Below are 26,548 nucleotides of genomic sequence, written 5' to 3' on the forward strand. Positions count from 1 at the left end.
TGTATTTGGTATGCGTGTATATAAGTCATTGTGCCTCTATGTTAAATATGTGGGCAGTAGGTTGCCTGTTAATGGTGTGTGTGGGTGCTGATTTGTTAATGAATGTGCTCTTGTGTGTGTGTGTGTGTGTGTGTGTGTGTGTGTGTGTGTGTGTGTGTGTGTGTGTGTGTGTGTGCTGATTTGTTAATGAATGTGCTCTTGTGTTTGTGTGTACAGGTATCGCTGAGGCGTTTGGGCGTGCAGGTGTGTGGTCTGTTCGTCGAGGTTGAAGGAGAGCGCTTCACCAAGAGACTGGAAGCCCTTCTGCCACTTATTGAGAAAGAGATCCACAAAGACAACTTTGAAGACGTGAGTCAAAGCTGTGTGTGTGTGTGTGTGCTTATTTGAGAGTGGGTAAGCACTGGTTTGTAGGCTGCTTCTTATACAGATACAGATTTTTACAGATGTTTGATTGAGTTGAGTTAATGATGCTTGAGTGTTTGAGTCCCTGAAAGAAATCAATTTTTCGGTTAGGAAAGTGTGGAAAATAGGTTGGTGTAATAGAGTGGATATTTGTATTTTAAGGGCAGTGTATATTTATGTGAATGTTTATTGAGAATATTGTGTGTGTGTGTGTGTGTGTGTGTGTGTGTGTGTGTGTGTGTGTGTGTGTGTGTGTGACAGATTGAAGAGGAGCAGGATGAAAAGGCTGCTGATAGGCTGCTGTTCGGCTATCTCACCCTCATCACTAAACTCATCAAAGACTGCGGATTCCTACAGCTCACCAAGCCCAAGGATACACTCACCAGCATCTGGGGTAAACACACACACACTTAAATTATCTGAATATCAGAAGACTGTGGATACTTACAGTTCACCAAGGATTCACACATTACTTTACAAGCAGTTTCTTCCATTTTATAACTACACACAGAGAAGCACCAGTGTGTGTAAATAAACCTCTGTGAAATGTTTGAGATGTGTAACTGTGTGTTTTGGGTCTTTGTCTGACTCTGCTGCTTGTGTGGTTTGTTGTTGTGTTTTGTTGTGTGTTGTTTTGCACCAAGTTGCATTGTGTCGTGTATCTGAGGTCATGTTGGTGTCTCAGCGCTCTGATTGACTGTGCTGTACTGCCTTGTGCTGTGTTGTCTTGTCTTGCTTGTGTTTTCTTGTTTTGTCTGTCTGTACTGTGTTGTGTTGTTTTGTCTGTGACTGACTGCGGTGTTGTGTTGTGCTGTCTTGTCTGTGAGTGTTGTGTGTGACTGACTGTGCTGTGTTGTCTTGTCTGTGACTGATTGTGCTATGTGGTTGCCTTGTTTGTGACTGGCTGTGTTGTGTTGTGTTGTCTGTGACTGTTGTGTTGTCTGTGACTGTTGTGTTGTCTGTGACTGACTGTGCTGTGCTGTGTCTCTTAGGTCACCTGCATGCCCACCTGAGGCACCCGCACTCCTGGGTGTGGCTGACGACGGCGCAGGTGTTTGGCCAGCTGTTTGCGGCCCATAAGCCCGAGGAGCTGCTGGAGCAGTGGAGCCTCTCTCAGGAGGACAGCACTAGCAGCCCAGCCATGCCTGTGGCCACCACGTTCCTCTACAGCAGCCTGGACAAGAAGGTGGGTTTGTGTGTGTGTGTGTGTGTGTGTGTGCGTGTGTGTTTGCGTGTATATACATAAAGGCTACAGGTGGGTGGTTATGGGCGTGTGAGCTCACAGTGATTTATGTTGTACTGTGAGAACAACACGAAGTGCAGACCGGCTCTGCCTTCCCTAGTTTTATCTCAGTGCACACACAAGTGAGTGAGTGAGTGAGTGAGTGAGTGCGTGCGTGCGTGCGTGCGTGCGTGCGTGCGTGCACCTCCTGTGAACACCCTGTTGTTTATCTTTGCTCAGATGAGGGAGCTGGTCCTGTCCTTCAGCCACCAGCTGCAGTCGAAGTTCCTGGACCCAACAACAGGCGACCAGGTCAGGAGGAGCAAGACTTCCCTTAAATCATTTCCTGTTCACTGGCAATCTGTCAGCAGTCACTAACTGTGTTCACTTCTACAGGTGGTGAAGAACCTGCTCTTTGTTGCCAAGGTGATTTACCTGATTTCACCGGAGTCTGACGTCATGGAAACCAACAAGACTGCTGAGAATGGAGTGACACAAACAGAAGAAGGGACAGAAGAGGAAGCCATGAAAGCAGAAGACGAAGCCATGAAAGCAGAAGAGGAAGAGGAGGATGAAGAAGAAGGAAAACAGGCTGAGGAGGAAGAGGAGGAAAATCAGGACGATGCAGATGACGATCAAGACGATAATCGTCTTCCCTCGTTACTCTGGGTGATGAAGAAGCTGTGTTTGTTGGCCAAGAGAGAGGCAGCATACACACCTAAAGTTCCTCTGAAGGTGAGGTCATCATCAACTGACAAGAACACAAACACACACACAGTTAATATCACACACACACACACAGTTAATATCACACACACACACACACACACACACACACACACACAGTTAATATCACACACACACACACCGTTAATATAACATACAAATACAAGTGGTTTGACTGTTTTTGCTGAAAGACACACTCCTAATTGTAATCTCTCCATCTCTCTCCATCAGAGGACGTGTGTGTTTAAGTTCCTGGGTGCCATGGCAGTGGACCTCGGGAAAGATCGCCTTGCCCCGTACCTGACCACCATCATCGCCCCACTGCACAGAGAACTGGACAGCACCTATGCAGACCAGGGTAAAACCGCAAACGCACACACTACCTGCAGTTGCATTGCGTGCTTGCTGCTGTGGTTCTGGGCTCTCATTGAAGTCCAATCTAAAGAACATTCTGTCAGGTTGTAATCGCTGTTCTGGGTGTTCTCCCTGCAGACCCGACCCTAAAGAACTTGGCTCAGGAGCTGATTGAGCTGCTAAAGAAGCTGGTCGGACTGGAGCAGTTCTCTCTGGCCTTCGCCGCAGTGCAGAAGGACGCCAGCAAGAGGAGAGCATTGCGCAAGAGACACAAAGCCATGCAGGTGAGATCACTTATAACACCACTATAACAACAGTTATAACATCTCTATAACAACACACAAGTTGAAGGGCTGTCTTCAGTGATTGGTCTAGTTTAGAAACACTTGCCTCAGGCTGCTCTGCCCTTAGTGCAGTGGCTCCCAAACTGTGTGGGGGGGTGGGGGCCCTCGTTGTCAAAGGGGGGCCTGCCCTCGTTGTCAAAGGGGGGCCTGCCCTGCAACGTTTGGGAAGGTCTTCATGCATCACACTCTACTAAGACTGAGCAACTATGACTGAGACAAGTGCCCTCATAGATGAGACATTCAGCAGATTCCCCTGTCCTCAGATCAGGAACATGTTCTGTGCCATTGCTGTAATTGTCTACCTTTTCCTCCTTCAGGCTGTTTCCAACCCGGACATCGCTGCCAGGAAGAAGATCAAGAAGCACCAGAAGATGGAGGTCAAGAAGAGGAAGATGGAGTTTCCTAGAAAGGGCCCGAAGGCAAAGAAGCTTAAACCGAAGGGCAAGTCTGCGAGGGACCTGGCCATATTACAGTGACCCTGCAATAGAACCACCATCTGTCTGTAGCGCCAGATTACACACCCTGACCCTGACACTGCAGGGCAGTAAGGAGCTATCTGCAGCATGGTGGGTGGAGCCTCTTCAGACACACTACTACCTGTGGCCAGCGATCATAAACAGACTGGAATGAGTTCTTTCCCCGGCTGCCATCGTCAGCTTTTTAAATGGCCAGAGAGCGTCTGGTGAAAATCTGCTGTTAGTTTGGTGGCGATGTGATGGCAGATGTTCTTATTTGGGATGGTGTTTGTATGTATGTATGTGTGTGTTTGTGTGTTTTTGAAAAGACAAGACAGACAGCTAATCCATGGTTAAGATTGCCAATGTCAGTTTGTAAACAGCAGGAGCTTTTCATTAATCCGTCTTTTTGTCCCTTCCCCTAAGAATCGCCAGCTGTCTTTGTGTGTGGGGGGGCCCTTGTCCTACCTGAGTTGGAAAACAATGAGCAACCTGAAATGGGTTCCATGGTGAAAAGTGGCATTAATGCTTCTGTTTTCTTTTGGGGATGGGCTGCCTTGACTTGGTCGCCTAGGTGATGACATCTGCCATACTGTTATGATGTGTATGTGTGGGAGAATGACTTGTTGGAGTGAATGCTCAGTTGAATGCAAAGCTTGAGTTTTTAATATACAGAACTGATGTCTTGTGTCTAAAATTGTCCTACAGAGATACTGTTCCAGGACCTTCAGTGATTAAACAATCTTATCCTTGACTGAGGGACAGATGCAAACACACCAAGTCAACACCGTTGTTTTATTACAGCAAGGTCACTGCCCCAGGGTCATACTGAAGGTGATGCAACACCTGTGCATTCTCTCATATAAATATGCCATTACAAATCCATCGCATACAAATGACATTTACTCTTAAATAGGTTAAGTACTCAAATACCAAAAGTTAGATACCAAAGCAGCAACATCAATTTCTATAGGAGACAAATGTAGATGAAAAAAACCCAAACAAGGCAAAACAAAGATTATATATAACAAACAAAATAATTATCAGTTTAGTTTTAAAAAAAAAAGGATGTAGAGGAATCAGGACAAGGGGTTTGGGTTGATTGTTATTGATCAAAATGACTATCAGCACAAGAGAGGAAACAATGCAGTAAAGAAGAGAGTAACACAAGTACAGCTGTAGAGTCATTTTCAGAGCGAGTCCATCTACTGAGAATCACAGTCTCGCGGGCACAGCAGGGCTGCAGGAGGGAACAGCCTGCCTCATACGGCTGACCTGGGTGCTGTTTCCTCCGTCCTCTTACAGCTTCTGATCAAACGTTTGACGCCGAGAAGCTGCTCCCAGTGCAACAGCGAGAGGGGGGTGTCAGGGCGCTGCCTTTACTCGGCTCCTGATACCACCCACACACACACACATACACGATGGCCACTCCTATGTGTGGTATGTGTGTGTGTAAGGGGGGGCTGCCCGAGAGAGACAAAGGGAGTGGCCTTCACACAATGAGGCAAGAGCGCAGTCACTGGTCCAGAGGGCAGCCAATCAGGAGTCTTTCTGGTGGAGGTCAAAGGTCAGGAGTATTTACAGGTGGTAATGGTTGATGGGGCGGGGATCTGTTTGCTTACTGCCGACTCTTCAGTGCTTCAACAAGCCTACATAGAGAGAACAGAGAAAAAAATAGAGATTTATACAAGAAAATGTGAAGTGTGATTGCTCAACGGTAGAGTCTGCAATCAGGCAGGGGAATTAAAGCAGTGCGCAGGCAATTGTGACAAACTACAAAAGAACACACATATATAGATGAATAGACACCCCTCTGACTATCAGTATGGTAATACAGTGATAACAACACTCAACATCACTTCAGCATCTCCTCTGCAGGGTCAGGGGCTGCAAACATCACCTACGACAAGCACAGTCCCACACCGGACTCTAACTCACAACCTCGGCCACGAGAAGCGGGCATGCTAGCAAGGAGGCTAAAGACCATGGGTGCCGGCTTCAGTCGTTATCATGCCTCTTAAGGCGTCGGAGAGTGAAGTGTACTCACTGCACAGCAGTGTACCTGCTGGCTACCGTTACATTTAAATTTGGCTTCCATCCCCTTCCACGTAGTCAACTTGGGCAGCAATACAGCGCTGCCAGCACTTTCGCAACGCTTGGAGCGCCCCCTGGAAGTCCTGTTCTGTCAGCACGCCAAGCACCATCTGCAATTTGCACTTGACCTCCTCCTAAAGGATGACTCTAAAGCTTGGATTACATTTTGAGGAAGAGGGAGATGAATGGGACGGGGTGACGTGGAATACTTACTCACAAAAGATATTGCTACTACTGTGCTGTACTCCATTTGCTATAAGAACAGCTCCAGAACTGTTTGATCGCACCTCGTATTATTATTGTTACGTGGAATGTAAACACAAAATGTCTGTGTATGTCTGTGTTTTAGAGTGACTTAATACAACAGAAATGGAAGGTGAACCAGTTTTTCTGGTTAGTGACATTCTGCTAATAAGTTGTTGTGGGCTCAAGCCTGCATTTCTGTTGCCAATTATCATTTCTGGGGTGAATAATTCCTTTCAAAATGTCTAGATGAGCATGAGCTTTGAGCGAGTACAAGCAGAGACACTACAAAAGCTTGTTTGTGGAGTCTTTGGTTGGTGGTGGTTGTACCAGCCTTGGCAAAAGCTAATCTTCAGGACAGGTAAAACTAGTCTTAAACCAGGCCAACCAGACCGGTCCAGCTATCAATTCAGTGTGAGGATTATAGGCTTTGTTACACCTACAAATGTAATAACTTCCCACAATAACTCCCTAAGTGTAATATAAATCTGCACTTTTAAGACGTTATAATCCCACTAATGTCATTTTTCCACAAACGTAATAACTCATTTCGTTTGCAGGAAGTGATTACGTTTCTTGGGCGGTAACAATCCTTTGTTATTACATCAAATGTAATAAATTACTAATGTGGTGAAATTCTACCTGTCATCAGTTGTCAATGTATGTTGTAACAATCTCATGAAATTTCCTCAAAATGTAATCGTTAGGATAACCCATAGAATTAATTTAATGTTTAGATTGACAGTGTTGTGTGTTCAGATTATAGTTAGGGGCCAAGCATCCAAGTTCAGAGGTCACCTATTGTTATTGTCAATTTTCAAATGTTTCGTCAAAATTGTAATAACCGACATCACACTACGACAACTGTTCAATGATTTGTCAATTTAACATTTTCACTAAAACACTGGTGCACTTCTCTCAATGTAGTGAGACAATAGTCCACCAAAACACACAAATCCAGTGAGGAGGATCTCATGCATGCACATGCACACATAGGCCCACACACGCACACATACATACGTACGCACGCAGGCGCGCACACACACACGTATGCAGGAGCACACACACACACACGTACGCAGGCGCGCACACACACATTTAGAATAGATGCTCTCAGTTTCGCAGCTTGGCCTCTACCTATAAGATGGACGTAGCCTGATACACCAATCAACACTCAATCAGTCTAAACATTGAAGAATCTAAAGAAAGGGATTATATGGTCAGATGTTGTCATTATAGATGGTGATGATTTTTGACAAACATACTTTGACAACTGATAACAGATAGATTTTCACTATATTAGTGATTTATTACATTGATTGAAAAATGACTACGTTTGTGGGAAATGAGTTATTACATTTGTGGTAGGCAACAGTTATTATTTTTGTGAGAAGTTATAACGTTTAAAAAGTGCAGATTTGTATTGTGTACTCGTCTGTGGTTTATTCCGTTTGTGGGAAATGATTTAGTTTGTGGATGTAACAGGCTTTAGACCGTAGCTGCTACCTAGATTAGATATCTAAAGGCAGTCTGGATTGATTTAAAAGAAGTCTCACCATTCCATGGCCTCGTCCAGGCCTGTGCCTTTGGTTGCAGAGGTTTTGAAGATCTGCCATTTCCTGTCTTTGAGGGCGGGGAGGCCCAGAGAGTTGGCCACCTCAGTGGGGGTCATGGCCTGCTCCATGTCTTGCTTGTTGGCAAATACCACCAGGATGGCCTTCTTCAGCTCCTCCTCCTGACGACAACAGCCAATCACATGCACAGGAATAAGTGTCACTTCATTCCAGAACAAGACCATTTCACCACCTCATTCCAGTCTCTTAATGCAACATTAAATTAGATTTTTTTTTTTCTTTGCTGTAACGTCTCAAAACTGATTTTTAATATCAGTAGCAACATGATGCAACTGTACCCAGGCAGCTATTTCCCCCACAACCACTGGCAATACAATGTGGGACTTTAACTATCATTTGGGAACTTCCTCGACTACATTGTATTTAAACTATTCAATTTATCATTTACAAATGTGTGACAAGACATATTCTGTACATTTATACCAGCAACTGACGGACATTAGCAGACGCACAGGGTTCAGTGCAAGGCATGGTGTGGACCCCATTCCCTGACTGTATACAAGTTCAGAGGTCACCTATTGTTATTGTCAATTTTCAAATGTTTCGTCAAAATTGTAATAACCGACATCACACTACGACAACTGTTCAATGATTTGTCAATTTAACATTTTCACTAAAACACTGGTGCACTTCTCTCAATGTAGTGAGACAATAGTCCACCAAAACACACAAATCCAGTGAGGAGGATCTTATGCATGCACATGCACGCACACGCACACGTACACATCATTATTACATACGGGGACAGATGTGTGCTTCGTCTACAAGGTTCTGCTCAGTGTGACACATTTCATTGGTGTCAGATCCAGACCCCAAAAATTGAGAGAGGAAAAAGAAAACAAAAAAACCTTGTGCCAGATCTTTAGGTTTTATTTTCCCTCTGACTTTTTAAAATGGGCAGAAATGTGTGGGAACAATGGTATCCTCCATGCTGTGGAGGATTGAGTCAGTCATCAAATACAAAGGTGGCCATACAAAGTATTGAAAATTTTTTGAAGATTTGACTCTCAGTAATGAAACTTGCACTGACTTCTGTTGCACTGACGTCCTAATGTGTGGCCTGTATTTTTAATATAGTAAATCTAAACTGTTAGTTTACATTTTTGACATCATTTGACATGAAATTCATATTGCATAGGTGTGTACTCACTTCTGCTGTATACTGTATATAAAACACATACACTTCCACAGATTTTCAGGGAGTTTGTTACCAGACAGCAATGCCTTGCACCATTAAAATAAATTGACTTCAGGAGATTTTAGTTAGAGTTATTAGCAGACGGTGTGCTTATGTTACCTCCAACATGGCCACCAGCTCAGACTTGGAGATGCCCATGCGGTCCCTGTCGCTGCTGTCCACTACGTAGATGACGGCGTCCGTGTTGGAGTAGTAACACCGCCAGTATGGCCTGAGGAAAGAAACAAGCACCCAAATGGACCAGCTCAGTCAGTTCATCACGCTAACAATAGTCTACCTAAATGTTAGCTTAACCTAAAGATTCAGTTAGTGAAACCTAATGTACACATCATTACAGAATGGCTCTATACTCATTTTGGGCTAAGTGAACATGTAGCATGATTATAAAAGATATACGACAGACATTTTTATTAAATGCATAATTAACAGAAAAATGCACACGGTCCCTGACATCATCAAAAAGGGGACAACAGTCCTGGGCATGATCAACGTTATTTAGGGATTGTTTAGAACTGCATTCTTACCTGATACTGGTCTGGCCACCAAGATCCCAAACCTGAAATTTCAGGTTCTTGTATGTCACCGTCTCCACGTTGAAACCAATGGCTGTGTTGGGAAACATAATTAGTAACCAAATCATAGCTTACTCCTTAAAAGTACCGTGGCCTTTAAATGAGGCTGACACAAAGAGTCAAGAGTTTAACTATACTGACTTGGGATCGTTGTGACGACCTCCCCAACCTGTAGACGGTAGAGAATGGTTGTTTTGCCAGCGCCATCTAGTCCGAGAATCAGAATCCTCATCTCCCGGGTACCAAAAAGGCCGGAGAAAAGACTAGAGAAAAAGCCACCTACAGTGGAAGAGAGTGTATTATATTATGCATCATTCTGTACCGATTCCATGGTTCTGATACTATTCAATTTAGCACAACCACTCTGACAACTCTGTGACATACATTACACTTTCACCAAGAAATACCCACCTAACACGCAACTTACCAAAACACTGACAGACAACTAATGTTAGCTGACAAATTGGTTAACATGTATAAATGCCCCCATAACAAAGGCTGGAAAGGATTAACATTACCTTCTTACATGCATGAAGATTTTATTTTAAATCGACTAAAATTGGTAAGCTAGCATTGGTGTTAGCATAACACTTTCAAGCTAACAATGTTTTGGAAGAGGGTTATTCATTATAACTACACTTAAGTCAGTTATCTAACAAAGATGAATTGGGTGCGCAATTATGTCGAAATGCTTATACAATATTAACAAGTCTGAAACAATCAATCCCACGTAGCATATAATCATTGGATAGGTAACCAGCTAACTAACGATAGCTACAACGCTGTGTGTTTGATGTCTTACGTTACTGGATAGAAAGCTATCCTAACTCTGAGGATGAACTTACAAGTTGAGCAATGTTAACGTTGTTCATTTCAATCGCAATTTGTATAAAATCGTCTTACCCATTCCGATGAAGTCCTAGCTACTTCTATGTTAAATGTTGTTATACTGGGCGAGTACGACAGCAGCAGTATCGTCGGACCACACGCTTCCGTGCTTGGAGTCCGAAATGACGTGTCGCTCTCCCGGATGGCAAATCTGCCTTTTCCAGTCAACAGATTCGACAAACACAAACCCACAGCCAGTTGTGAACAGGCTCAGTGGGAAAGGGATCGAGGCGCCACCTAGTGGTACCGTTTCTAACGCTGGGCGAAATGAATGAGATTCTCCATAGAAATGTTTTTAGAAAAAAATCACTGTCCACATCGAAAAGTTAGTGAAATGTATTCCAAGATATATGCTTTCAGATCAACTTTATTGATTCTGGTGATCACAGTTTATTTTCAGCCACAATTTGTATTTTTTTTGTAACGAAGTGATAACAGACGTCAAAAGTAAGGATTTTCCAATCTGGGTTCTTTTTTAAAGATCTTTTTGGTTCAAAATGGTACAGGGGACAGTCCCATTCTGCACTGCACACGTCCCCTAGCAGCTGAGAATGCAGGGTCTCTCAAACAAGTTATCTTCCCAAAACCACATTCATTCTCTGATAGGCCTAGGGGTTTTCTTTTTGAAACCAGAATGTGTGAAAATGCTAATTCGCTGCATACCACCGACCGACATTCCCACACTCTATTAGTAGCCTAGTGTAAGAGCAGTCGGATTCTTTTAGCACCGAATTGGTCTTTTCCTAAGTCCTTGTGAATTCTCCCTCCCATCTTTCCATGACCTCATGACGTTTTCCACCGAGGTCAAAGAAAAGTGGTTAGGAAAAGACGATAGAGATCTGACCACAGTTCTGTGTCTGCTCTAGTCTCTGACCATGAAAATAAAACTTTTTCTAACAGACTGCTCGAAGAATGGTGACAAACAACGCCCTCTTGTGGTACAAATGAGTATGGACATTGAGGTCCATGAAATATGAAGGTGTGTGCTTTTAACAGACCAAGACATGAACAACCAAATAATACATAAATACATTTATTTATGTACATAAATACTTACTGTACATTCTTCTTAAGCCAGGATTTTCCAAACCATCATTATGCACTTAAACACACTGCAGTTAATCAAAGTAGTCCTCAATGTCAATGTTGGGGTCGAGCAAGTGTTCTCCGTAGGCCGAGAGGTCCATCTGGTTGAGGATGAGGTTCTCGAAGGTCTCCTCCAGCTCCGTCTGCCCGATGAGCACAGCTCCCATCATCCTTCCATTGCTAAGCACCACCTTTATATACTCGTGTCCTTTAGTGCAGCGCAACAGCAACTCATGGTCCTGACCCAAGCCCTGAGCATTAAACTTACCCAGCAGCACCACCTGGGGGCGCCAACAACACATTCAATAATCACAAACCATAAACACACAGACACATTTCACACAAAACATTTTGGGTTTGAAAAAGGCATGCATTTGTATATTATATGTGTATATGTTTTATATTTGAATGAAAAAATATATAATATGAAGCCACTATTGTATCAAAATTATTATTATTAACATTATTACTATTATATCTACAAGTGTCCACTATTATGTTTACAAGTATCTGGACTCGTTTGAACTCCTTGCCTTTCCACCAGCTCTGTGGATGACATAAAGCCTCATGCAAACTATGTAAGCCTCATGTAAACTTCACCTTGTAGTTGAAGAACTTGGTGATGTGGGTGAAGAGCTCGAAGCAGAAGTCCAACTCGATGGGCTCCTCCAGAACCTCTGCAGCTATGCAGCGGCCCGCGTACCAGCCCATTTGCCGAGCCTGGGTCCACAGACGCATCTGACCAGAACACACACACACATACAGAGAGAGAGAGAGAAAGAGAGAGCACAACAGGGTTCACTTACAGCTAGTAATATATGAATTACATATGACAGGTTGGGAGGTCTGGAGTCAAGTTAAGCAAGGATAATATTAATCATCAACAATTTCGTAGGTTGAATCCCCAGTGCTGGGCCCCCACCTGTTGCCAGAGAGGGCTGGGCTCCCATCCTGCACTGCACACGTCCCCTGCAGCAAACACATCCAGCACAGTCGTGTGCATGTGCTCATCCACCAGCAGGCCTCCGTCAGCCCCCAGCTCAAACTCCAAACACAAAACAACTCATCAATGCACCAACTGGTCTGTTCAATCAGCCATTTAAACAATTAATGCACTAACTCGTCCATTAAACCAACCAATTTATCATTCAATAAGTTGACAATTAATTAACCAGGAAATACATTGAAAGTCTATATGAATGAATTTGAAATACTAATATATTACCTGGCAAGGATGGAATCATTAAGTGTTCACAGTGTTGTGATTATGTCACAGTTTATTAGATGCTCATTCTTTGCTCCTCTGTCTCTCATCATTCTACTTCTAAATGGAATTCTAAATACACTACTCTACGGCACATGATGCGTGTTCATGCAGTGTTCCTGAAGCTACGGTGTCTGTCCTTACATTGTTTCCATGGAGAAATGGTTCGGTGTTGGGAACCACCCCTGTCGCACTGACAATGAAGTCACAGCCGTAGGTTTTGCCATTGGTGAGCTGCACATAAACTGGCCATGTGCCTACGTCAGAGGAGGGAGATGGAGAGTTACAGCCATGGAGCAGCCATGGTAATGAGCTTTGCTGTCTTTCTTTGTGCTCATCAGGTAGCATGCTGGTGCATTGTAATGGCATGTGAATACCTGTCAGTCTAACTCATGTGACAGTCTTGATGATGTTTTCTTGTTTATGTTTCATATTTTTCATAAATATCGCCTCATTTAAAACTAGGCCCCTTCAATAACAGACACAATGTATATCACAAGTTTACAGAAGCCACTGGCACACAGAATAACACCAGCAGTGCTGTCAGTGAGTGTTGTTCTTAGTGTAGGTGTGCACTGGGGTCTACCGGTGTGTTTCAGAGGACTTCATAGGCTATCACATCATAATCAGCTTTAAATGTCCTCTCCATTCACACACAGTTGATTAGCAGTGGTGTGATTACACACACAATTACCCCCAAAGAAGACGTCACCTGCATCAGAGCTCTGAGGGCCACCAGGGGGCGACTGTAGAATCTCCTGCTGGGTGCAGATCTGCTTTATTCCACACTGGTATTCCACGGTCACATTATGGGAGCCCTGCAGGACAACACAGGACATCATATGCACACCTGATCACAGAAAGTAACACGTACAAATACACACACACACACACACACATTCTACACTTAACACACATGAGTCTACACACACACACACACACACACACACACAAACACACACACACTGATGTACACACGAGTCTACACATACAGACACACACACACACACACACACACACACACACACACACACACACTGATGTGCACACGAGTCTACACATACAGACACACACACAGACACACACACCCACCTTCTCTGCTCCTCTGAGGCTGATGCCCTCATGCCAGTCTGGGCCCAGAGCGCTGCCCGTCTCTACAGTTGCCTCACTCATGCCAGCTGCAGCCCCATCTGAACACACAGTATCCACATCAGTGCTGTGAAGACCTGTGTGTGTGTGTGTGTGAGAGAGAGTGTTTGTTTGTGTGTGTGTTTGTGTGTGTGTGTGTGTGTGTGTGTGTGAGAGAGAGAGTGTGTGTGTTCGTACCTGCTACTGGTTCAGTAGTGTAGCGTGCTCTCTTACAGGGCATTGCCCTCTCCGGTTTATCTAATGCTAGTGAGGGGATGAGAAACTGAGCAGCCCCTGCATCAAAGAAGGTGTTCCCAATGGCCTCATCCTTCACTGCCCAGATGACCTCACAGCCCTCCACCTCATACCTGTTCAGAGGACACACACACACACACACACGCATTATGAAGCACTGAGAGGACAAAAAGAGACTTCACATTTGCATGCACACAAACAAAGCAAGTTATGTGTGGACCCCAAAAACGACCACAGCATGGTCGTATGTACGCGGTTTAGTGACCAACCTGGGTAACTTAACTCAGATCAAGTGGTAAACCTCCTAAAAGAAGAGCCCTCTGGGTGTGTTTGCTGGGGGAATGAAGCTTATTTTAGGAGGTTTACCGCTTACATTGGCTTACCCAGGTTTGTCACTAAACCACATACTTATACGGGCAGCGCTCTGGTAATGGAGGCACTGTTTGTTATTTCTGTACATTGTTTCACCACAAGAGGGCAACATGGGACAGCAAGCAAAGCATGGAAGACCTCCACCCAACACACACACACACACCAGTTCCACACACGTTCCTACCACACACTCCCGTTCACAGTAATTCCACCAGTTCTACACACATTCCTACCACACACTCCCGTTCACAGTAATTCCACCAGTTCCACACACATTCCTACCACACACTCCCGTTCACAGTAATTCCACCAGTTTCACACACTTACACCAGCTCAAGGGCTATGCCTCCATTCCCCACTACAACAATCCGTCTGGCTGTTGACAATCGTTTCTGGAACTCCTTAGGAAAGCAGAAACAGTATTACATATGGACATTATAAACTACAATACAATATAATAAACAACCCAACCACTAACAGCAATATGGTGGTTACAGCCTTCTGTTATGTTTTCTTTTCTGAGGGTGAATGTGTGTACTGTTTAGTAAGTCTGTGTGAGTCCGTGGGGTAATATCAATTGCATGTAATGATCTGCAGAGAAGTCATCCATTGCAATTCCATGATATATGGAACATACAGTTCATTTGGAAAATATTCAGTCTGCTTCACTCGTTTTCTTTTTTAAAGGCATCTTGTTTTCACTTTCTCAGTACGGGAATTGAGTGCAGACTGATGGGGAAATTAATTTAAATGTTTTCCAGTGTAGAGTTGCAACATAACGACATGTGAAACAAAGTGCAAGGGTCTGCGTTGGTGATTACTGTTCAGGTTGTGTGCAAATAATGATATTCTGGAACAATCTGGGAGTACCTGGGCACTGTCAGTGTCCCGTATGCCCAGAACGTGAGGATTGTTCCGGTTCAAGAGTTTGGGTTTAGCTCCACTGCACAGACACAGTTTCTCATAGTGGAAGCTGCGCTCATCTTCAGTGTGTAGTGTCTGAGAGAGAGAGAAAGAGAGAGAAAGAGAGAAAGAAAGAGCACAAGTCAGGCATTCCCTGCAACAATACATTAGCACCATTCCTAACACCACTACATTTGTATTTTAAGTAAGCATGTGTGAATATGTGTGTTGTGCTAAAACATACATGCTCTTCGGCTTGTAAGGTTTTCACTGCTGACTGGATGACCTTCAGATTAGGATACTTCCCTTCAAGCACTGTGGAAGGCTGTTCTTCAACATCAAAATCCTCTAGGATCTTTGCCACCTAAATGCAAGGGGTATGTTCATTTCTAATACCCAAGCTCACACACAGCTATGGTGTTGGTTATTTATTCACTGACACAAAGTTTTTAAACACGCCGTTTATTTTACAAATGTAAAGCCATTCAGAGAATCTTGCCTACCCGTTTGTAATTCGTCACCGTCTTGACTAATGGTGCGGCTGTCAGAAGTACGACACTGTCCGATGTAAACTGTGACGCAAGCTGGAATAAATGTAACGGGTTAACTTTCAACCGCTTCAGGTTTAGATTTTTCATAGCCTTAATGGCTCTTAGATATTGTTGAATCAGATGTTGAAAGAGCTTTTATGAATATGGATGATCAAGCACTAGCCCACAACATCACTGCTACAGGGGTTTGAAGCATATAGGTTATGGATTCAAAACAGACAGGGATTATTTTACCTGTTCAGCGCAAGTAACTCCAGCAATTCCTCCACCTACGACCACAAATTTGACACGTTTTTCAGAGTTTGTGCTACATGCCATCCCTTCGCTTTCACTACTCGTGTGAGTGCTTAGACAGCTAATGTCAGAAGTAAAGAACATGGAAAGACGGTGAATGAGTGGTTATGGTCCTTTTCTGGGCTACTTCACTCGAGTATGACTGCCACGTAACACTGTAATGTCAAGAGCTTTGTTGGAGATATGACACAATATGAAAACAGTAACTTCAGATAAAGAATCGAACTAAACGTGATAACAAGGCAGCATCACATTGGGCTTCCGTGTTGGTCATCAAATACACCTACGGTGGCTGGCAAGGGACAAATGAGCTACTCTGAAAGTCAAAGGTCTTTCTCTAACTACTTCAAAACAAGAGTTACTGTCAATATAGACATATGAGTATGCCATGCCTATTATTCAAACCAAAAAATACACTCTTTATATTCTTATATCACATACTGATAGCCTACGTTATTATTGTGATGCATATATCATGTTTAAAAAAACAGGCACGCTGCCTAGAATAGCCTTCACATATCAATGTGTAACTGTCAGTTTGCGCCTCTAGAATTCAATATGTAATTGTCAATTTGCGTATCTATTTATGTTGAAACCACAATGGCCGCTTGGCCTCTGAAGGACAGTTCAATCAGTTTTTTTGACGCTGGGTCGGATAGCCCAGCCATGTCGGTGACTTTATAAATAGCCATGAGTTTAGGCATCTAAACAGAAATAAAATAAAGCATTAAAATAAGAAAAACGGGGCCAGGAATAGCAGTCATAAAAGAGGTGAACCAGCGTTTCCCCTGGAACGAAGGAGTGACCAACAATCCGTCATGCCTCTGAAATGACATTATCACGTCAGTGACAGTTTCAATTTCAGCACCCTTTATTGGATGCTACCGTGTCTACCTACACTTTTCATTTAGGAGCGGTGAGAGCTCTTCCTCCATGAAAAGGTGCATTTTTACACCAAATTTTACTCCTCACGTGCACTATGCTGATGGCAGTGCAAATGTGATAGCATAAAATAACTAAACGTTTAAAATAAACATATTCTCTCAGGGAATAATATCTAGGGGTAGTAAAACGCACATTGGCTATTCGATGCCAATTTCCAGCTGATTTCCAGTGCTGTGAGTACATTAGACCGAATGCGGAGGTAAAAACTCTATCTCTAACTTTATCTCTGTATCTAACTCTATCATCAATTACCTCAATTAGCCTAATCAACCTTTACCTTCATTAATAGCATGGTATAGGAAGCCTACTTGCGATACGGTAGCGCTCCACAGGCAGTGGGACTGGCCATACACTATGTCTGCACGCAATGCAAGATAATTGCCCCAGACAGAGTCAGTCATCTTTGACCCTGCGTCACTCGCTCATGCATCACGCCAGTGTCTGAACGAGCCACCACGCCGAGTTATCCATGTCTGTAACGCACACTTATAAATTAATCAGAGACAGTGATTTTGTTGACAACAGAGGGATAATAAAGAGAAGCAATATGACACTGTGGGGGACACATATTTCCGCCGTCAACTTAATTACATTGTTCATTATAATAGCGTAGCCTATTGCAGATGAAGTGAACGGAAATGGCTTGCAGCGAACCATTTCGAGTGGCGCACACGCATCTCATCCAAAGCAGATACAACCAGAATAGACAAAGTTATTATGATGATCACTCTTACATAGCAACATCAAAACTAACTAAGACAAACAGTCCATAATATTGAGTTACCCATCGATGATATTATTAAGATTAGACATACATCATTTCTTATAGCAGAGTAAATATTAGTAAATGTATTTTTAGACGTTATATTTTATGCAATATGTATGCCCTGCTCTAAACTAAGTACATAAATAAACAAAATTGGTTGTTACATTTGAATCCATTAAAACACTGGCACTACAGCATAGTCTGGGATGGACATGGCTTCAATTTGCTGTGTCTGTGCTAGATCTGTGTGTGTGTGTGCAGATACAGATGTAATATAGACATAGCTGTGATACCCCTGTCTTCATTGTGTCTGCTACAACAGAACCTGCTTGAAGCAATGAAAAAAAAAATCCGTTTTGAAGTTGACCTCCTCATGGACTACACCCTGTATACATCTGCAGTGTAGAAATAAACAAACCTGAGCCCAATGTTGGTGTGTTATCACAGTCTAATGTAAATCGGTAGCTGTATATGTTTCTCGTCTAAACGAGACACTTGACAGTGACTCCATTGAACAGGTTCAGAGGGGGAATCTGGCAACGCTGAGCGGGGTGATTTTCATTTGCAGGGCAGTTTTCATTGGGCGTGCTTTGGCATTCTGACTGTGTAGATGGGCCTCTTCAGCAGATAATACAACCGTTTTTTTTCTCTCTCGCCCCTATATGACAACCACATGGGGCTATTTACTCTCGCTGCTTTGCATGTGTTTTCAGACTAATGGATATGTAGCCATATTCCCATCACCATCATCGTAGGCAGTGATGACCTCTTGTGTTGTTCTAATAATCACTCTCCGCTCACGCGGAAGCTGTCTACTATTTCATTTTGTTTCCCATGGGGATTAAAAGAAAAACTCATCCAGTTCTGAGTGCAAATCCTATAGTTCCCATGTTCCACAACATGGCGTATAAACTTGACTGAGAGATAGAGTGTATCCTGCCATCCTAACTAAAATCCGCATGCACCATGTCAGCCAACCATAACTAAACTAAATGCTAAATAATATTCCCATACACCTACCCAGATAGCCTCTCTCTCTCTCCATCTCACTTTATATAACATTGCTAATGCCTGTATTAATACTGATAAAATGGCCATATTGCCTACTGTTATTGGACTACCTATCTCTTTATCTGTTTCCCAAATTGATGTCTACTAACAAAAATGTTTTCTCTCCCTTATAGCATGATCCAATTGCTGATGGATGTGGAAACATTGCTCCCCACCACCACTACTCCTCATCTACACGTATGGACACCCAAACTCTTCCCACTCACTCTGTCTTTTTTTTCCCTCTCCTAGTCTAGACTATTTTTGCTATGGGACGCTGCTGTAGTCTCTCCACCCGATCTACCTGTAGAAACCCTCGGCCCACATGCACCCATCACCACCGTACTGCCGTACACTTACTCTACCACATACCCTATGCTAGCATTTATATGCAATATATATTATTGCCACCACCGACATGTTTTCTGTTTCTACTGTCCTTACCCCTGTAACAGTAACCCTATGAGCACACTGTATACCCACTAAGCTGTTTTTGTATGTATCATGTATATATCATATGATGTTTGTATATATATTATGTACATCTACCAAATGCATGCTGTGTACAACACTTGTTGTTTCCCTTCCCCTTTTGCCACACAACCCTCCCCCATCCCCCCTTCCTATCTCCTCCTGGCCGACCTCAAGCAGATGGGTCCCCCCTTATGTGCCGTGGTTCTGCTTAAGGTTCCTTCGTGATTAACAGGGAGTTTTTCCTTGCCCCTGTTGCCATTGTGCTTGATCTAAGGGGTCTAGGCTCTGGGATCTGTAAAGTGCCTTGAGACAATTGTATTGTTCTGGCGCTATATAAATAAAATTGAATTTAATTTACTTGAATTACATGTGTGTGTGTGTGTGTGTGTGTGTGTGTGTGTTATATTCAAGAACGCCTGAACTCCAAACTTTGAAGAGAAAACTCCTTTGTGACATTTTAATCAAAGCTTCAATTTAAACATAAATGTTTGTTTACACAGCGATGTGTCAAACATCTGCCAGTTAGGGCAATTAATGAATACTAAAATAGACCACGATTCCCATTGATTCATTGCCAACCAAGCCAATGCATCAACAATAGGCCTGTTTTGAAGTTAAGCAGCTGTTTTTGAGGAACTTATACATTGGAGTAGTGAATGGTCAAGAGAAAAGACAGAGGAAAGTTTATAGGCATCAGTATAACATTTTTTGTCATGAATTCATTTAATTGTAGGTTGTATGTAATGTGTTGTATGTTCATTCTCCATGTTTCACTGGTATTTTTGTATGGCATTTTAATTCTATACTAACTTCAATCAGGTGTGTGTAGATCAGGGGTAAATAGGAGATTCTCTTTACACAGGGACCTAAAGAGCTGGATTGAGAACCTCTGCTCAAATAGAACCCAATGCAAAGTGTCTAGACCACAATAAATGCAGAGACTGGGCAATACTTCAGTGTTAAAAATGTCTGTGTAGACTAATAGCCTCAAACTCTGGACACATTGCAAAATGCAGACCCGAGAACATTCAAACAAATTCATCTTTCTCTCTCTTTTTTATTATGAAAACAAATCAAACCAAAATGTGAGCAATCTCCTTGTCCTTCTACATCACGTTTTTATTCACATGCCATTGCGTTGAACTGAGCCAAACTAAAGGACTACCTCCCGAACAGAGCCACAGTTGAGCTCACGAGTCAGGTGCTCTTACTGCTAAAAACCACTATGCAGTCATTTTCTATACCAAAGGCACTGGTTTTTCAGTTTTTCCAAAATACAAAATAAAATGTCATGAACTAATAAATAAAATCCGATTAGTCATTACGATCGGATTATAAAATGTGTTATGTTACATTTGCTGAGATATTTGAGTTGTTTCTAATCTTTGTGGTCAGAAAGGACTATAGGTAAAGGTAGTTGGGTGACTGAAGCTCCCGCTTGCCATAGGTGCTGGACCCCACGTTGGTCGGGGCGTAGACGGTGCCGATGGTGTTGCTGGAGCGGGTGAGGAAGTCGGCCAGTCTCTGGGTCACGCAGGTGGCAGTGTTACACTTGCGCTTCTCCAAGTGGTGGCTGCAGCGGAGAAGGATACTTAGACTTTTACATCATCCAGAAAATGAGTAAGAGAAATGAGTTTACATGACTCTCTCGACGGACCCCCCCCCCCCCCCCTCTCATGAACACAAACAAAAACATACTTACATAGAAACATACATACAAAAACCAGGCCTAATCTAAAAAGTTCCTCTGACATTGTACACATACTTATAATTAACAGTGATATCAGAGTTGATTACTGTACCTTATAATTTATATACATTACAAATTGGAAGGTACTTGCCTAGCCTCAATATCGAATTCAGTTAACAAATTGCCCCTTCTCTCCTCTTCAGGTGATACAAAAATGTAAACGTACCTGTTTGTCGCTGTGACGGCTCTCTGGGGTCGCGTGCCCACCAAACTGAGGAAAGGATGAGTAGAAAATCCTGGGAACATCCAGCTTTCTCTCTCAGGTACTTCGTCCCCCTGTTCGCTGGAGGAAACGGAGTACCTGCAACAAATGAATAAAAAGTCGATTACATGTCTAAATTTGTGTCTAAAATTCGTTTCTACGGATTTCCTCTTCATGTGAAAACCTCTGGATTTTTTTTCTTTGTGAGCGCCAAAGTGGCTACTTGGCGCGCGAGTGCGCTCTCGGACTCATCCAACCTTTCTCCCACATCGCACTACATCGCCACCACTCGAAGCTTGGAAAGAGATCTTGTCATAAACACCGCAGATAGAGCTGGGGTAATCTTAAGCGACTGAGAGGGCTTCAGCTTCCCGTGAAGGAGAACGGATAATGGCTGTCTGCGGGTGTAGGACATTTCTTTTTTAAATGAACACCACTCTATGTTCACCTGGTTAGCCCTTGACAAATAAGTGTCACCTCCTTGTTCCACTCAGGCTAATTGTGACACGTAAGATTGCTCCCTGAGTTCTCGGAGTTTCCTCTAAGATTGCCCTCCGAGTTCTCGGAGTTACTTTTAAGAGTTATCTGAGGTAGGCTACCTGTTTTTTGGGGCAGCATCCGCGAAACACAGCACGAGCAGCAGCGCGATCACAAGGGCTGGTGGTCTCAGGTGGTTCATTTTAAACGCAGCTGTACAGCAGGAGGACAAAACATACAAATATACAAGCTATTAATGATCACATCAAATAATGCAAACAAGGTGTCAGTGGTCAATAACTCCACGGTCAATATAAAAATATTCATGCCAATAGGTAGGGATCGCATAGCTCTATTTTGTGCTGGAATTTGATCCATCAACCCAAGGATTCCCAAACACAGAGAATAAACTCCAAAAAACATTCCTCGTGAACTTTTTTTCACTAAACTTCCATCAACACATACATATGTTGTGTCTAGCCATTTTTTAAACGGCTCTCTTACCTTCAGGAGATGTGGCTGTGGGATGCTGTTCTCCAGAGGATGCTGGTATTGTCTTGGTAGATTTTTTTATAAATCTCTCTGGCTTTTAGCGTGTTGCCTGTGGTTGTTATAGGCTCCTGTTTGAGTCGCCTGTGACATCACCCTCTCCAAATATAGCCCCCGCTCTCCATTAGACTCTGGCTCTGCATTGAAGAACCTGCCTTGGGTCAAACCCGTCAGCGTCACTGTCAGGCGTCATCCCCACTGGTGGCAGCCGCAGCCCTGTTGCCATGGTTTCGTGCCCTGCCCTAATATCCCTCTGTTGGGGCGGTTTCATCCTCCAACACCCCGTCCTGCCACCCCCATCCCACATCAACCTTCCTCTACCCCCACGCCCCCAACCCCCCTCCCATCAAACTTCTGTCAGATGACTAAAGTTTCTGCTTGCAACTTCTGTGACATTGGACTCTGCACTTCAGAAAATGCCACACAGCAATGTCTGATGCACACATAGACAAGCATGTAAACCCACACATGTAAATCAGAGTAATGGATGAGATGCACACTCACAGAGAGTATATCAATCAACACTTACAGTATGAGATGACATACAGTAATGTGACACAAATATCATTCTGATTGACTGGATAGCTTTCTGTGTTGTGCTTGCAAGACATGTGGGGCGATCAGCCTAAAGACAATTTTGCCTTTTACCAGATGCATGCAATGCTGATGTAAATACTCTTGTATATACTTTAACCAGATGCATGCAATACTGATGTAAATACTCTTGTAAATACATTAATCACATGCATGCAATACCGATGGAAATACTCTTGTATATACTTTTACATATGTTATAGAAACTCTTACACACTTTCAAGGGAGGTTGGAGGGAATGGGAGAGGAGAGGAATCCTGTTGTTCTGAAACCCCAGTCGAATGAAATGAAATATGGATGACAGGTAATATGAACTTGTGCTTATCACCAAATGTCCCACATCCCATATTTCTAATGGCAAACTCAGTGAATCAGAAATAAATGTGTTAATTATGTGTCAGTACAAAGACGAGGAAGGCAGGAAGTGACATGAACATTTTCCAATTTTCTTTTTATTCATGAATTTAAAAAGAATATTTTCGTAACATTCAAGTGACCTCTAGATTTACCAAGTGGCAATGACTCTGTTTTGCACAGCAGCACCGCTAAAGCCACATAAAGCATGCTTGTGTCATTCACTGTGCCATCCAAGAACTCTACACTGCTATGATGGCAGGAGTGGGATAAAGAAGAGGACGTTTAGAGAGAAGATATGCAATTGGCAGCGTTTCCTTGATTGACATTCAGCCGTGTTTATCTAAAAACCTCCTTGGAAAGAGGACACCGATTTGAACCACCGCAGTTCTCCATCTTTAAATACACAACCATAAAATCTCATGGCTGCGAATATTGTCCCCAGTTGCTGATGTAACGTACATGTTTTAAGTATGAGCGAGAACAATAGCAACAGTCTTAAATGAGGAAATTGGCTGTGACAGTATCCACTTTCCCCACTGCTCTCATCTTATGCCAAACATGGAGATGTGTCTTTTTTTTGTCTTTGCTGCATATCATGCACGTCACCAAGCTCTGCAACCTTGAAGCGTAGTTTTTTGTTCTCCCTCATAACTGAATGACACTGTGACACACTACATTCCTCCTTTATTACACAGGGACACATCACATTTGTCAAAACACCTCATGACTTGTATTCATCACACCAAACTGGGCCAGTTTCTCACAGATGTTACTCAGGCACGTTTGAAAAACACAGGAGAATCAAGTGTTCAAGGTTGCATGATTCCATCTATTCTGTGATTTTAAGATACTGAATAAAATGTCTGATCCTCAGTGATCACACATTACTCATTCATCTTTTCAGTTTTCCACCTTTTTATATTTACACTTTGGTGCAACATATTCTACTCAGACACAATTATGAACTCATTAATATCAGATTGAATTCCAGTGTCTCAACATGTCAATTTTACAATCTTAGATCTTTACATCTATTCACCAACACACATATTTTATTGGATTTCTTTAATCCAGTTTCTTTAATCCAGAACACCGAAAAAAACACTTCCCATCTTATCTTTGCAGCCCAGTATTCATAACAGATGGAACATGGACCAGTCACTAAATTGTGATGACATGGAAAAAAACACTTCCTAAAAAACTAAAAGCTAAAGGTGCCTAAAGGGTCTAATGGGTTTTATGCAAAAGATATATACATCTTTTCGAAAAACATTGATCCTAAGTTTTTACCATTACATATTGATTTAACTGTTCCACTTTTTAAGAAAGGCACGAAGGGACACTGAATGAAATACACCCATATCTGCTAAGTGGCCTCAGAATGATGAAGACATCACATCCTCTTTAAGCCTGCACCGTAGACGGTGGTTTCATTTCCAGGCTAACTGCTGCCATCTAGTGGTAGAGACAAATAGAGACCACTGCTGCATTCTCCGTCTTTCTATATGGGAAATATCATTCATACACATTAATAACTTGAGAGGTGTGCAAATTAGTTTAATTTCCATTCACCAAATGAAGTGAAATTCTGGATGTGTTTTTTGTTGTTGTCAAAGCTGGCTTTAAAAGAGCTTTTTGAGATTTCAGTCACTGAAATGGATTCCAACACACTTCTTGAGATAATTACTAAATTATTAAAATCAGGGCTCAGTCATCAGTCTGCCTGGCATTTTTATCATCGATGTTCATCCCCTCACTCCCGGTGGCTGCATGCCCTCCAATGATGTTCATCTTGTCATTCCCATTGGCTGCAAGACTGTCAGTGATCCCCATCTTCTCACTCCCATCGGCTGACTGCCCATCACTGATGTTCATCTTCTCTGATGCCTCATTTTCTGTGTTGTCCTGGGCCTGGTCCCTGTTTCCTTGGGTCTTCTGCAGCTCAATGTCCTGGGCACGGCGTGCTCTCAGTAAGGTCCTCTTGATCTGGGTGATGGCCACCCAGAACATCACGTATCCCAGCAGCCGCAGACAGCTGGTCACACCTAAGAACAGCCACCTGTGAGGCACAGAGGGAGAGACACACATTTAGAATCAGTTAGAGTGTGTGTCTGTGTCATACAGCCTCCATGCCCCTTTAATTCAATTCAATTTAATTCAAATACATTTTATTTATATAGCCCCAAAACAATAAAATTGGTTTCAAGGTTTTTTACATAGCTACCCTTGCCCTCCATACCATGTGTGTACGTGCCTGTGTGTGTGTGTGTCTGTGCACGCATTTGCATGTGTGTTTGTGTGTGTATAAATGTATATATGTCTGTGTGAGTATTCACTAGGTCTAAATGTCATAGACTATAGGCCCCTCTTCCCCCACATAACCCCCATATGTGTGTGACAGTGTGTGTGTGTGTGTGTGTGTGTGTATGTGTGTGTGCACGTCTACTCACCTGAAGGTGTTGATGTCATAGAGCCTGCATGCCCCACTCCCCCCACACCTGCGACTCCCCCATTTCAGACAGGTAGAGTCGATCAGCGCCCCGAAGTACATAGGAGCAGGGATCCCCCCTTCACACAGACAATAGGGACTTTAAGCAGCGACGGTTGAAGGGACGGCTACGGCGTTCGAGTGACACTTTGCGCACGCTAGATTCTATCTCGACATTTCCTGCTGTTGTAGCCCAACTGTCTACGGGGTCAGCCCTATGTTCCCACAGCCCTATGTTCCCACATTTCTAAGGATTTTGTATTCACTAACAATTTTGACAATAAGGCCCTATGTTCCCACAGCCCTATGTTCCCACAGATCTATGTTCCCAGATTTATTTTGAAAAATTAGTCCCGATGTTCCCGCAGCCCTATGTTCCCACATTTCTAGATTTTTCTGAAAATTAAACCCTATGGTCCCACATTTTCTGTAAAGCCCCAGCCGTTTTCGGGACAAAAACACCTACAAATGCATGCCTAAAGTAAATGATCAATTCCTCCACAATTATACAGTCGATTTGCATGTTCATTTTGCAAAAACATCGCCATTTTGAAAAAAATCGCGGACCCACCCGCGGGTTAGGGTTATTATTTAGGGTTACAGGTTAGGTTAGGGTTAGATGAACTGTAGGAACATAGGCCCTAATTTTGTAATGAATATTAGAAATGTGGGAACATAAGACCTCATTTTGAAAAAGCTCTTAGAAATGTGGGAACATAGGGCTGTGGGAACATTGGGCTGTGGGAACATAGGGCTGTGGGAACATAGGCACGCTCCCCTGTCTACTACGGGAGAGCGACTGGTTTGACGTACTCAGTAATACTTAAGGATTTCAAGCAGGTCATTATACGTTTGTATCGTATTTGACATTGTCATTTCGTTTATATTCGATTCCACCGTTAGTAGCTTTA

General features: G+C 43.0%; 5 protein-coding genes across 7 annotated transcripts in view; 1 reads left to right on the forward strand and 4 right to left on the reverse strand.

Moving 5' to 3' along the window:
* utp20 (UTP20 small subunit processome component) overlaps positions 1–4,279 on the forward strand; it is a 30,318-nt gene extending 26,039 nt beyond the window's left edge. For both annotated transcript variants that reach the window (XM_031582314.1, XM_031582315.1), the window contains exons 55-62: positions 217–348; positions 664–796; positions 1,395–1,588; positions 1,865–1,936; positions 2,021–2,359; positions 2,582–2,708; positions 2,843–2,988; positions 3,366–4,279. In XM_031582314.1, coding sequence (XP_031438174.1) covers positions 217–348; positions 664–796; positions 1,395–1,588; positions 1,865–1,936; positions 2,021–2,359; positions 2,582–2,708; positions 2,843–2,988; positions 3,366–3,524 — 1,302 coding nt within the window. In that variant the 3' untranslated portion in view covers positions 3,525–4,279. The remainder of the gene's footprint in view (positions 1–216; positions 349–663; positions 797–1,394; positions 1,589–1,864; positions 1,937–2,020; positions 2,360–2,581; positions 2,709–2,842; positions 2,989–3,365) is intronic.
* Positions 4,280–10,797, reverse strand: arl1 (ADP-ribosylation factor-like 1). The gene is made up of 6 exons (XM_012820484.3): positions 10,148–10,797; positions 9,386–9,523; positions 9,197–9,278; positions 8,772–8,883; positions 7,397–7,575; positions 4,280–5,152 (listed from the first exon to the last, which is right to left on the reverse strand). The coding sequence occupies exons 1-6, from the start codon at positions 10,149–10,151 to the stop codon at positions 5,122–5,124; spliced, it is 546 nt and encodes a 181-aa protein (XP_012675938.1). The 5' UTR covers positions 10,152–10,797; the 3' UTR covers positions 4,280–5,121.
* Positions 10,798–11,149: 352 nt separating this feature from the next.
* pyroxd1 (pyridine nucleotide-disulphide oxidoreductase domain 1) lies at positions 11,150–16,274 on the reverse strand. 2 transcript variants are annotated; one of them, XM_012820483.3, is made up of 12 exons: positions 15,926–16,274; positions 15,644–15,724; positions 15,385–15,504; positions 15,108–15,236; positions 14,565–14,638; positions 13,809–13,978; positions 13,575–13,672; positions 13,195–13,300; positions 12,627–12,739; positions 12,141–12,263; positions 11,819–11,956; positions 11,150–11,499 (listed from the first exon to the last, which is right to left on the reverse strand). In XM_012820483.3, the coding sequence occupies exons 1-12, from the start codon at positions 16,067–16,069 to the stop codon at positions 11,251–11,253; spliced, it is 1,545 nt and encodes a 514-aa protein (XP_012675937.2). In that variant the 5' UTR covers positions 16,070–16,274; the 3' UTR covers positions 11,150–11,250. The 2 variants fall into 2 exon arrangements, with proteins under 2 accessions (XP_012675937.2, XP_031438176.1); XM_031582316.2 differs by having other exon boundaries at positions 13,177–13,300.
* Positions 16,275–20,266: 3,992 nt separating this feature from the next.
* On the reverse strand, positions 20,267–22,201 carry LOC105893999 (calcitonin gene-related peptide 1). Its single transcript, XM_012820474.3, has 3 exons — positions 21,772–22,201; positions 21,137–21,271; positions 20,267–20,793 (listed from the first exon to the last, which is right to left on the reverse strand). Exons 1-3 carry the CDS (start codon positions 21,849–21,851, stop codon positions 20,622–20,624), a joined length of 387 nt encoding a protein of 128 aa, XP_012675928.1. The 5' UTR covers positions 21,852–22,201; the 3' UTR covers positions 20,267–20,621.
* Positions 22,202–23,816: 1,615 nt separating this feature from the next.
* Positions 23,817–26,548, reverse strand: part of LOC105894003 (solute carrier organic anion transporter family member 1C1-like) — a 13,122-nt gene continuing 10,390 nt past the window's right edge. Inside the window, exons 13-14 of the mRNA XM_012820477.3 lie at positions 25,600–25,717; positions 23,817–25,208 (exon numbers count right to left, since the gene is read on the reverse strand). Coding sequence (XP_012675931.2) covers positions 24,857–25,208; positions 25,600–25,717 — 470 coding nt within the window. The 3' untranslated portion in view covers positions 23,817–24,856. The remainder of the gene's footprint in view (positions 25,209–25,599; positions 25,718–26,548) is intronic.

Source organism: Clupea harengus, chromosome 16 (genome assembly GCF_900700415.2).
Source record: "Clupea harengus chromosome 16, Ch_v2.0.2, whole genome shotgun sequence".
NCBI lineage: Eukaryota > Metazoa > Chordata > Actinopteri > Clupeiformes > Clupeidae > Clupea > Clupea harengus.